The following is a 13,178-nucleotide window of genomic DNA, read 5'->3' on the forward strand; positions in this document are numbered from 1 at the left end:
AAAAAAAAAAAAAAAACCCTCAGTTTAGAAAGATAATAAAAATTTCTGAAATACACATAAAGGAAAGAATATTAAATGAAAAAATTTAAGATAACTCACATTTCCTCTTCTGGAAGCTCTATTTCTTTGCAACTTACATCTTCATGTGCAGTTTGCATATAGCAGCTCTGCTAAAAACAACCACATGGAAAATTTTTGTTCCAGATAAATACTGCAGGACAGGGCTTGGCAGCTACAAGTTGTAATCAGAATGCTTCAAGAGCTAATGTAACAGAGATAACAACCAAACATGTATTTCGGTGCACCGTGTTAACTATTTTTTACAAAGCAGGCTATCACACAGTCAAAAGCTGCTGGGTTCTACTTCATATGCATTTAACAGTGAGAATTCTTCCCTTAGTTAAGCAGAATTTTGCACATATGAATAAAAGAACTGCTTAAAATATAAAAGACTCTCTTTTCCAGTCCAGTTATTCTTGTATTAAGGTGCTCACGCGTACAAGCCTGGAATGGTCAAAAACGCCCAGTTCCTAAAGTGACTTTTCCCAGTAATTCCACAGGCCTGAACTGCCACCTACTATTCAGTAAGACTCCCCAGCCATTTAGTTGGCAACTGAAGAGGCTACTTATTTAATGGATGTGGAAATCCTTGGTACAAAGAACCACTTTTCCCCAGGAGTAATCTAAAGAAGAAAAGAATGCTAATTTCATTTGTGCTTGTAGCCAAAGAGGGGAGGAAAAAAAAGACCTGTGACTTGATAAGTTTCCTGTACTCAAATCCACACACAGAGATAAAAGGAGTCACACAGAAACGTTGTGACTTTCAAGCCAAAGTTCAAATGGCAAATTCTGATGAAGCTCTAAGTTGGTGGAAATTAGCCACCATGTTAATTTGAGGAATGTGAAATGAGAGAACCCCTTCCATCAACAGTCAGAGGGGGTTTAATGAGACCCAGTGGTGTTCTTCTCTTTCCTCCAACACTAGCTGGCACTCACACAGCTGGGCTAAGATGGCTTCCAAAGTCCAAAATAAGACACTAGCCCAAGGCAGCGCTGGCCCTCCTGCTGGAACTCAGGAGCAAAGGAATCAAAGGCTCTTTATTCTCCCTCCCACCAGAACATGCTCCCTCTCTGTTGTAAACTAAACGCTTGCCAGAATGAATTATTTAGCTCAAAACAGACATAAAGAAATCTTAAATAACACATAGCCCTTGGAATTTGAATAAGCTCAGGTGACCAAAGGAGTTGTTTTGTTTGTTTCTTGTCTGACACATAAAATTCACTTGCGGTCAGGATCCCATCAGAAGCATTAGGTCATGGCAGAAACAGAAACTTCTCAAACTAGATGTCACAGCTGACATCCAAACTCCATGCTTGAAACTGAGGTGTTCGGAAAGCCGTCCCTTAACTAGGAGGTCTAAAATCAACACAAAGTCTTCGTTCTTCCTTTAAAGCCAGGCTTCCCTTAGGATTTGCTATTTTTGCCAACAGTAAGTACCTCTGTTCTTCCAAGAACAGAGCCTAAAAATTCATCTGTGAAATCTTCCCTGGCAGCCCCCTTCCATTCCCTCCCAGTCTGAACTCTTAAGCAATTATTATCTGAATCATTCATCTGGCAAGTAATCATATATGGCCTTATAACATATGTCTTGGAAAATGATTTAAATGTAGGTGCATTTACAGCTTGTCTTCACAAATAGATTAGAAACTCCTTGAGGGCAGGGAGTGGGCCTTTCCGTCCATTGTATTCCACACAAGACACATTACAAAAGCTCCAGAAATACCTGTTTATTCAGTCAACAGGTACCTGTTGCTCTTCTATTCTGAGCCAGGCACTGCTCTGGGTGCTAGAGTCACAACTGAGGCACCCACAACAGGATGCAGCAGGCCTGTGTTCAGTGAGCCTGTGTTCTGTTAAAGCAAATGCTGGAGGGTCCCTAAAGAACTCTGCTTAAGCAGTTCCTAATAAATCCACTAAACTATTTAAGATGAACAAGAAATTAAAATTTATTTCCCAAAAACAGAGGCCTACTGAGAAGCTCCCCACTCTGCCTCTCATTTCCAAGCAAATATCTAAGGAACGTTAAGCCGCAAGAGTTTAAAATCTAAATTTTTACAACATTTCTCCATTTTACAGATGAGGAAACTGAGGGTCAGAATGGTCAAAGTATCAGGTGGATAATGGCAAAGTCAAGTCGAATCCTGGGTCCTGACACTCAGTCCAGAGTTCCTTCCACAGCAGCACAATTTACCCCAAACTCAAAAAAAAATAAAGCAGTAGTCCACCTGCTGTATTGTCCCTTCTCCTGTGTTAGCTTCTGTAAGAAAATTAGGAGTAATGACACTTATTGTTCTGAATCTATCACCTCTTAAACTTCCTCAATCTGCAAATTATCAAGACCTACCTACATATTTTTTATGTTGACTACAAAATATGGAATTTTATTTAGTCATAAAAAGTGCTTTGTCATTTTATATCTTTCTTATTTTTAAAGCAGACTCAATGACAAAACACACAGAAATAACCAAGTCAGCTGGCAACCAGATTATCCAACTGTAACTCTTGTCGTATTACTGTATTTTGTCCAAAGATGATCTTTTTAAAAAATTTAAAAACCAATTTTTAACACAGAACTCTAAAACCACCCTCCAAACTGACAGAACTTCCTAATGGTTATTTTGAATCCCAAAAGACAACAATCAGACTTAGGAATCCAGCAAGTTTTACATGGAGAATTTTGTACTCATCATTAAGTCCAGACACAATCAAAGAATGAACTATTATTACCTATCATAAAGGCTTAATGTAATTGGTAGTTGATGATCTTTGTTAATAGAAACAGTGTTCCTGCCACATTAGAAAAAGTAAAAAGAAAACATTAAGAATTTGAGTGTAATGTTTACTAAAGTGAAGTTTTCCAGAAAAAAAATTCCTTCAACAGAATAATTATGTTCCTTCAGTCACTACAAGCAAAAGCTTCAGAATCCCCTGATTGTTACTGGTAATTGCAAAAAAAAAAAAAAAAAAAAAAAAAAAAAAGTGCAAGAAGAGCTTCCAGACATCACAGTCCCATTTGCTGTAGCAACAATATTGAGCAGAGACAATGCTCAGCACAGATCCTGGGCTGTCCTTAAATAGGACAGCCTGCCTGTCTGTGCCCCTCTCCTCCATGTAACATGTCAGATGCCCACCCGGAGGAAAAGGCTATTTCTGTTTCTAGGCCCATTTCCAAAACCAGGGGCATGTTCTAGACAAGAACCATCCTATTAAGTGACAGTGGAAGAGTGGAGCCCAAGCTGGGTACAGATTACACACCCAAGAACTGGCCAAGGTCTTACTCCCAGGCTGGCTGGCAGCTAATAGGCCACCTTGGTCTAGCCTCAGAAGTAGGTTCTCCTGCTGAGATTGCATACCTGCCCAATGCTGACAGCTGGGCCATGGAGGAGTGCAAACTCAGTGTCCAGACTTGAGGCAGGCCATAGGGAAGCTCCCCCTACAGAGATAGGGTGATAGCCAGCTGGCTTGAATCAATCCTTTGTTTTCAGACTTCCATTTTCTCTCAGCTGAAATTTCAAGTCCTGATGAAAATCCTACCATTATTTCAACCATCCAATTTGTCTTTAAAGAACTCTTTTAAAAAATCTGAACATCACTGTTTAGTGCATACTACCGAGAGTTTACTTGTTCTCTGTAACCCTAGTAACGGTGATCTGTAAATGATTCCATTCAGGTCCTTAAAGTAAAAAAGCAGCTGTTTAATATACAACACAGGACAAAAACTAAAACACGGTAGTAGCAAAATTGCAAGAAAGCATGAACACTTTCACCTCCGCTTTAAGTAGACTTCAAAAAATTCACAGAGGATGAAATGAAACACATACAAAGGTTCTTACTCTTTTGCAAATAAATACAGAAAAAAGTAAAACGAGATGAAAAGGCTAGAGGAACTACTCACTACTCCAGTATTCCTCTTTTATGTCCCTTTTACTCTCTTTAGGAAATTCAAGAAAAGCCTTCATATCAGATGAGCACACTAGTGTGCAAAGACAACAATGCTGTGTAGTTGACTATGAAACAGTAAACATAAAATGGAGTTGTATAGGGAATGCAACGGGGCCATAACATGAGATGACTTTAATGATAAAACTACAACAATTTTTGCCACATAAAAGCCCTTAAGGATCATCTTAATCAATGTTTGAATACCCTACAAAAACTGTAAACAGCAAGACAACTGTCAAAATTCCGTGGGCCAAAAGTTCCCCAACAGAATCAATGCTCAAACTCCCTGATGTCTTGTTTAACGATTACAGTACCACTCATCCAAGATATCTTTTCACAGCAAATTCATTCATTAAAAACCATTATCAAGCAACATTTTGCGTACTGGATGGTCAACAATGTTTCCTTTTACCCTTTATTTTCATAAAGATTTTATATGAAAACAAGCATAGGAAATGCATATATATATGAATGTCTTTGAGGGTCAAAGCTAGTTTAGCAAAAACAATCCGAACTGAATACCAAAGCCAAAAGATCAAAACTCTGGAAATGTCAAAATCTTCTGGGCAACCAAACTGACAGCTAAAATATTAAGACCGACCTCACTTTAACTTATAATATTCTGGTCATCCTCAGGGACCTCTTAAATTCTGGTAGCACCCTGCACGCTGTCTTCCTGGGCCATAGCCATGTATAAAGAAAACACTAGCGCTCAGCCAAGCAAGAAAAACCCCACCTCCCCCCAGCTGTAAAGCATATTCTTCCCCCTGTTGAAAACACAACTTAGGGATCCTGCTAGGTCTCTAAAGTATTCCCACGGTTTCAGACTACACTGAGCTTGTTCCTCAAAACATCTATTTAAGAAAATAAATAACAATCAGCTTGGGCACACAATCTGAAACCACTTTATGTTGTGGGCTCACTTTTTCACATATTCTTGTCTCATTTCCCGAAGACTCAGAAAACTGCCTGAAGGGTCTTATGTTTCTTTAGCATTGCACATCTGATCCCCAGCTCGCCTCTTCCTTGCATTCTCAACTAATATTCATACACTCCTAGAAAGCTATAATCAGAAAGGAGCTTTAGAGATGATTTAGTCTGCACTCCACTTGAAATGAACTAGATGAGTCATTAACCTTTTATATAGCCCAGTCAGGCAGATCTGGGTTCAAATCCTATCCATGGCATATTCTGGATACAAAAACTTTTCTCATCTATAAAACTGAGATAACACCTACCTCATAAAACCGGTGTAATGATCAAATAAAATAATATACATTTTTTAAATTTGGACTTTTCATTTTCTTTGTCCTTGTTAAGACAATCTTTTAGGCTGATTTTCGTCCTAGGTCATTTTACATTAAATTGCAAGCCCAAAAGGCAGGGCAAAAGGCAGGGCTTCTTCCCTACTGTATTTTCTAACCTTTTGGTGCCTAGTCCAGTGCTAGGCATCTTTTGAGAGAGCCATAAACCAACCGTGTGAAAGAATGCCTTAAGTCTCTATAATCACTACTTTTTAGGCAAAGGTACTGTCCTTAAGCTTCCTCCTAGAACCTACTTAGGTCTATATGTTGCCTAACCTATGCCTCTCAAACACACCTCTCCCTACTCCCTCTTCTCACACATACACAACCTTCTCTTTAGAACCAAGAACTGAAAAAAACCACTTACCCCCCCCCCCCCAAATTTTGCAATACAGTTAGCATCTTCACCAGAATATTCAGGCAAACTGTGGTAAGTACAAGGAGACAAGATTTGGAAGGGTTCAAGATTTCTGGAGAACTTTCTTCGGATGTGTGGCATCAAGTCCTTAAATGAGAATTACTTGTCTTTAACAAAGGCTGGCAGAAAGTGAACCAGAAACTCCAGCGAGTCCCTGAAGTTAATTATTGCACTTCACTCCACCATCCAAGCAGTGACTAATAGGATTAATTTGGGCTCTAATATCAGGTGTAAAAATCCTTCAACAAGATTCAAGTTCCATTCGAAGTGCTGGTCACTGACAATGAATTTATATTTAAGGGGGCATAAGTTTTGCTTTTGAAAACACACTGTACTAGAAAAACATTGGCTCCATACGCCAGGACGAACGTGTCATTTCTTTCCTTTGCAAAGGGCAGCAACAAAAGAACCAATGGGTGAGAAGGGGATAAGATTCCAGACCCCTGAAGAGGACACAGATTTCCACCAAAGTAAGGTTGGTTCTTTCAAGGAATATTTTTAACAGCTAAAATAGCTTAACACACAATCAGTATCTTGTATCAATTACACAAATGCCATTTATGTAACCCTGGTGGCCTGGAAAAGGACCGCAACACACAGAAATCCTACTGGCCGCAGCTGTCCCCCCTCCTGCGAGGCTTGACAGCGCGTCCAACGCGCCCAAACACCAGCCGCCAGGCTCCCCCCAGTGCCCTCCTCTCGCAGCAAACTGCCAAGATTCTCCGGCCAAACTCCACGGTCCCCAGGATTCAAAACCGCGAAAATGCGAACCCTTGCTAAGCAAACGGCAGGGCGCGTAGTAACTTTTCTTTCTCTTTTGCACGGATTGGAGATGCTGGTTTCTAACACCAACTTTTCAGGTCCACAAGCCTCCCGCACGCAATGCACCTCGAGGGGTATGACTGAGAGCGCACCAGAGGGCTGCTGAGCTCTAAAACCTCAGCGGTTTTCCGATTGCGGGAAATTCAGGATACAGCAGCCCCATTGTGATTAAATGCAGATATAAAGAAAGGAGAATGCCCTTCCCCTTAACCTCTGCTACAAGGAATAATAAAAACACGCAGCAGGCATTAGGTGGAAATCCCGGGGCCTCCCACGGGCCGATGAGGCCCGCAAAGCAGGCCATCTGGAATCTGGAGGAAGAAAGTTAGCCGGCAAAGTGGAGGGAGCCAGGGCGTGAGTGTACAGCCTCGGTCACGAGCCTGCGGAGGAAGGGGCCGAGGGGAAAGAGATGGGGGACTAAGCTGAAGAACCAGTCCCGCGTGCGACCAGGGCAGGGGTGCGGGCGCGGAGGCCCACGGAGCGGCGGCCGAAGCTCTACTTACATAACGTTTCAACTTCTTCTCCGGGGGGGACTTGCGGAGCCATCCCGAGCAGACGACTTCGCCGCCGCTCATGGTGCGCGCCTCTCCGGCTCCCGGCCGGGCAGCTGAGGGGCGGGCGGGCGCGCTCCCGACAAAGCCGACGCCTGCCGCCGGCGCGGTGGCGAGGACCTCGCTCTTCCGAGGCGCAGCCGGAGCAGACGGGACGCTCCGCCGCGCGCTGGCTCTGAGTGTCCGAGTGTCTCCCGCGCGGGTCCGCAGATGTGAACAGAAGCGGGTAGAGCCGCCAAGGCCGGCACCTCCGGGCAGGGGTCGCCGCCGAGCCGAGGGCGCCCCGGCCTCCTTTCAGTGCGCCCGCCTAGCCGCCACGCGCGCCGTCCCGCCGGCCGCCTCAGCAGCGCTCAGGCTCAGCGGCACTGTGCCCCGACACAGAGCTGAGCCTCGGTCCCCTGCGCTCCGCCCCCTAGGAACAGGACCTCCCCAGAGCTCTTTCCGAAACAGACACTACGTTGCACGCGCACACACACACACACACACACACACACACACACACACACAATGCCCCCGCGTGGCGCCCACTCTGGCTCGCCCCTCTCGGTTTCGATGCGCCCGGCGAAATCCTCTCTTTCCCGCTCCTCTGGAGAGGGTGGGTCACTTCCCCGCGGCGAGGGGGGCGCACAGAGGAAAACAGGGAAGCCGCGAGGATTTCGTGCGGGCGCAGGGCAGGTCCTGGGCCACGCAAGGAGCCGCCCGGGTGGCGGCGAAGCGCGGGGCGTCGCTGGGCGGCGGGCGCAGGGCAGGGCGCAGGTCCCGCCGGAGGGTGGGTCCGTTCTCGCCACCGCCGGAGAGGGCGGGGAGCGGCGGAGGAACGAGGTACTCGGCTGCTCGGCTCCGGGGACGGACCCCACTGTCCCGTCCCCTCACGCTCCTCCCGCGCCGCCTCCCCCACCGCGGGGCGCGCGGCAGGTTCAGAACGGCCCGTCCCCCGGTCCCGATCCCTCCCTCTCCCGGCCTCCCGGTTCCCTCTTCCTTTCCTCCTCCCCTTCCCACGTTCGGGCCGGCTCAGGTTACAGCCCAGACTTTCTCTGAAACTCCGCCGAGCGCTTCCAGCCAAAACAACAAGGGCCGGGGGCGGAGGGAGCGGACGGAGGGAGGGAGGGAGCGAGAGAGGGAGGGAGCGGGAGTCCGAGAGGCACCCTGGGATCTGTAGTTCAGGAAGCTGGAGCGGGGTCCTCGGCCACCCAGCTGCGGCTGCGGCTGCGGCCAGAGCCCCCAGCAGGCACCTAGTCTGGGAGGGCGGCCGAGGCCTTGGCGAGGCCGGCGCCGCCGGGGCTCGGGCCCTGGGAGGAGCGAGGAACGTTCGAGCGTCAGTTTGTGGTTTGCCATGTTGGCTCTGTCGAATGTCAGTTCAGAGTTTGTACGGAACGGAAGATCGGGAGTTGGGGGGGGGGGGGGCGGGTTTTCTCCACTTGACAGCCTGCAAATCAAAGCAGCCTGGAGGGAGACCGCGACCCCGCGGATCCCGGCCCGGGAGACGTAAGGGCGAGAACAGGAGGGAGAGGGCCAGGGGGAGCGTTCCATGGCGACTAGCCTGGCCGGGTGGACAAAGGGGTACCCACCCGGGCTGGCGTGGGCTGGTCCCGGGAGCAGGCCTGCCAGAGTGGTGGGAGTGCCTTGTGTGGCCAGAGTATTTGACTGATTCTGTCTATGGGACATTTTAAAGTCTCACATTCCCTCCGTTTGTTGCCAGTTTCTTCCACTTGACTTTGTTTAAAATCTACTCTTGGAATGTTGGACTAGAACGGGGACACTTACTGGATGTCCTACTTCTATTTGCCTACTTGTGTGTGTTTTACAATTATGACACCTGGTCCTGAGCTTAACATTGTCCTGTAGTAGAAATATCTTTTCCAGTTTATTTATGAAACAAATTTCAGAATATAAATAATCAAATAAAAAGCGCTAAAAATACTAGATAAGTTAACACAGGGATTTGTTTATTAACATGACATTCATAGTCTGGAGTTCCTCTATTTTTGAAGATGTACAATTGCAATGGAGAATTAGGTGCTGTGGTGGTGATAAAGATTCCTGCATTCAGGGAGGTGGCATTCCTGTGGTGGCATAGGATCCTAAACAAAGGGTCGGCATACAGATGGTGATAAATGTTGTGCCCTGAGGGAAACAAGTCAGTAATGTGAAACAAATCAGTAATGTGAAAGAATACTGGGGTGGACTCAGATGGGATGAGAGGGAAGTCTTCCTTGAAGGGGCATTTAGACAGATTTGTAAAATAGTGTGAAGAAGGGAGAATCAGACTTGTTTTATGAAAAAATAAAAGGGATAACCATGAGGAGGGCAGAGGGAAAGAACAAGCAAGGGGGCTTGCTTTTCTTAAATTGTAGGCCTTTTTAGAACACCAGTGATTATAATTTTTACAGCAGCTAATAAACCAAAGCAATTCTTTTAAAGTGTGTGAATACAGATTTTGTCACAAGTCCAAAGGAAAATAAATCATGGAATTGGTTTTTCACTTTGCCCATTGGAACTGTGTCTGTACACAGAGTCAAGAGTATTTATAATTAACATGCATTAGTTCACTGTTCTGTAGTTAATTGTTGGCTTTAGAAAATTTATCACTATCCATTCCTGTTACAAAGTCCTTTAAATGGAAAATTGTAGTATATCTTGTACTATTTAGCTTTTCAAAATTCAAATAATCTTTTCTTTATTTCAAATAAGGGATTCAATGATCTCATTTCTGTGAGAGAAGAATGTTTGAAGAAATCTTTAAGTATATTCTCTATGTTCAACTGTGTTGTTTTAGATTTGTATTTCTAGAGGTCAAATAAGGGTTGAGGAAAGGTTGAATATAGATACATCTTCATGCATGTATTTTAGAAAGAAAATTTGCATTTTTACATTGTATGCCATTTTTAGATTATCTGTTAAATCACATTTTATATCTTTATACATTAAAATGTATGCTAGAAAAAACCATCATACATGAGTATCTTAAATTTCATTCATACAACAAATATTTATGGTATATCCTAGTATGTACAAGTTCTTGAGGACTGAACACAATAGGGAGGAAAGCCAGACCTACTCTTGCACTTCAATACCCTGGAAAAAAACATTTTACAGATAATAAGCCCCATAACTTCTACAATACAGTCATGTGTGGTGTGAAATGGGGTAAAAGAAAAATAGAGACTGATTTGGGCATATAAAAGGAGAATCTACCCCAGGCAGGAGAATGGCTAGGTAGGGATAGACTTCCCTGAGGAAGCGACTTTAAACTGAGATCTTCAGGTTGAGTAGAGTTAGCTTGGCAAAGTAACAGAGTATTCCACACAAAAGAGAAACTGCTAGGTGCACAAGTCGTCAGGCTAGAGGGAACTCCTGAGGACCTGAATGAAGGCAGCAGTGAAGCAAATGTGAGGGACATTGGACTGGGTGAGGTTCCAGATGCTTGAAGATTAAACTTTTTCTTAGAGCAAATGATCATATAATTTCCTGTGATTCAAATCACCTCAAAGAATCGCCACTATGGACTTTGTCATTCGCCTCCAGCATCCTACTTTAACCACATACCTTCCAACTTGACCTTTCACGATCTATGTAATCTTAACAGCTTTTCTAGTCTATTTCTAGCCTATTGACACTTTTTTCTTTCTCACCATCCATCAGACCTCTCCTTTCTCCACTTTCCTCCCTTACCCAGTTTAAATTTCATGGTGCACATTTTTAATGACATGGTCCCAACTCCCAAAACCCAACTCTGGATGAGCCCAACTCTACTTTCTTCTGCACCCAAGCAACCAAGTGCTGTTGGAGAGAATCACCCAACAGGATAAGTGGCATCTCTATAAATTCATGTCCAAAGACCTCAAGTAGATCCTCAACTATCTGCAGGGGCAGATCTTAGTTTTCTGGGCCCTGTAGCTTTTATGGTTTGGGGAGTTCTTTTAAAAGATATAGAATATACAATAACAAATATACAATTTGTTAGAACAGACAATAGAATATACAATAACAAATACAAATTAGGATGAATATGTATTTGGAATGAAAAAATAAATCTCAAACATATTACTGGAGCCATGGAGATACAGAAGCCTTTCTTTTGAGAGCTCTATAATGATTTACCAGAATCCTTACACAGATTTGATTCCTGAATGCATCCTGGCTTTGCCTCCTGACTAGGACACTCCACCTCTCCCAGCAGCTCCCTGCTGTCACGGGAGCCTGTAAAATGAGTGGCCCAGTGCTGAAGTTACATTAGTGTTATGGATGTCCCTGCTACCTAGCAGTCCTACTTTCTTTAAGTGGATGGACAGTGCACTAGCCTACCCTCTGCAATAACTTGTCTTAAAAAAAAAAAAACAAACAGCTTTATTCAGATATAATTCACATACCGTAAAATTCACATTTTTGAAGTACACAATTCAGTGATTTTTAATATACTTACAAAACTCTTCAACCTTATCACTTATTTCAGAATATTTCAGTGCCCCCAAAATAAACCCCATGAGCAAAGAAATTCCCACTAGTAGTTACTCCCCATACCCCCCTCCCCCCGGCCCCTGACAACCACTTAATCTTTCTGTTGGCTTCTTTTGGACATTTATATAAGTGGAATAATACAATAAGTGGCCTTTTGTGACTGGTTTCTTTCAATTAGCATAATGTGTTCAAGGTTTATCCATGTTGTAGCATATATCAGTACCTCATTCCTTTCTATCATCAAATAATATTCCATTGTATAGATATACCATATTTTGCTTATCCATTTATCAGTTGATGGGCATTTGGATTGTTTCTACTCTTTGGCTATTATAAATAATGCTTGCAATAACAATTAAACCTTCAGACTTCTCAAGTTTCCAAACCCCCCTACCTCCCCCCCATCAACTGAAGAAGATCTTTCTTACAGCATCCTCAGAAGGCCAGAGTGCTTAGATGGAAACTTCTTCAACCTGTAGCCATTAAATATGCAAACCTGCATACTATCTTCACTCCTCCTACTCTCCCTTCTTCCTATGGAAAACAGAGAACATCACTTTCTTCCTACGAGAGGCCAATCCCTCCACTGATGCTTTGGATTTCATCCCACTGCACCTTCTCAAGAACCTCACCCTATAAATGATCTCTTCTTTCTTTATCTAAATACACTCAATGCAGTCCTTTCCATCACCTTTTGTGTATGTATGTATTCCAATAAAACTTTATTTACAAAAGCAAGTGGTCAGCTGGATTTGGCAAACAGGCCATAGTTTGCCAAAGTTTGCTTTATGTGATCATGATCTGATCAAGTGTACATTAAGACGCACTACCGTTTTTAAAATGGAAATGAACCATTACTATAATGCCTTTTAAAATAGGTATTGTGAGGGGAATCTTATATGAAATTGCTGATAACATGCAATTGCAGATTATTTAATTCTTCCCTAATGTTAACATTATTCTTCTGAATAAACTACCATCTAATTAAAATAAGAATTGGCTGCATTGTAGGTGACAAAAGGATTACAGGCAATAGACTGCAGTTCTCTTCAGTTTTAACTGATCACCAAGTTAAATTATCCATTGCATTTTAAACCTATATCTCTTCTGTTAAAACAAAACAAGGTGAGGGGCACCTTGGTGGCTCAGTCAGTTAAGCTTCCGACTCTTGATTTCGGCTCAGGTCACGATCTCATGGTTCGTGGGTTCGAGCCCCTCATTGGGCTCTGTGCTGTAAGCTTACAGCACAGAGCCTCCTTGGGATTCTCTCTTTCCCTCTTTGCCCCTTCCCCACTCACACTCTCTCTCTCTCTCAAGATAGATGATAGATAGATAGATAGATAGATAGATAGATAGATAGATAGATATTAAAAACAAAACAATGTGAAAAACCTTCTACATTTTATGTTTCTTTTCAGGTACCAGCTCTTCTCTCTTCTCTCACAGCCAGACTATTATTAAATGCTACCATGGTTTCTCTCTCTGGTTCATCTTTCATCATTCCTCAACCTCCTTGAATCTGGCTACCATCCCAATTTCTCTCTTTTAGTTGCCAACGTCACTAGTGACCCCCCACATCACTAACTCAGACCAAATTTTCAGTCTTCGTATTTCTTGATCAC

At 43.6% G+C, this 13,178-nt stretch overlaps 1 protein-coding gene across 6 annotated transcripts in view; it reads right to left on the reverse strand.

Moving 5' to 3' along the window:
* GAB1 (GRB2 associated binding protein 1) overlaps positions 1–8,007 on the reverse strand; it is a 121,944-nt gene extending 113,937 nt beyond the window's left edge. For 2 of the 6 annotated variants that reach the window (XR_015250196.1, XM_086704163.1), the window contains exon 1: positions 7,051–8,007. Coding sequence is in view for 4 of the 6 variants with exons in the window: in XM_086704163.1 (XP_086560289.1) it covers positions 7,051–7,122 (72 nt within the window). In the remaining 2 variants the exon portion in view is untranslated. Of the gene's footprint in view, positions 1–99; positions 7,029–7,050 lie in introns of those variants that run through there. The other 4 variants (XM_086704164.1, XM_025921893.2, XM_025921894.2 and 1 more) reach the window with 4 other exon arrangements.
* Positions 8,008–13,178: the final 5,171 nt, after the last annotated feature.

This window comes from Puma concolor, chromosome B1 (assembly GCF_028749965.1).
Source record: "Puma concolor isolate L17-30 chromosome B1, mPumCon1.1.hap2, whole genome shotgun sequence".
In the NCBI taxonomy this organism is placed as follows: domain Eukaryota; kingdom Metazoa; phylum Chordata; class Mammalia; order Carnivora; family Felidae; genus Puma; species Puma concolor.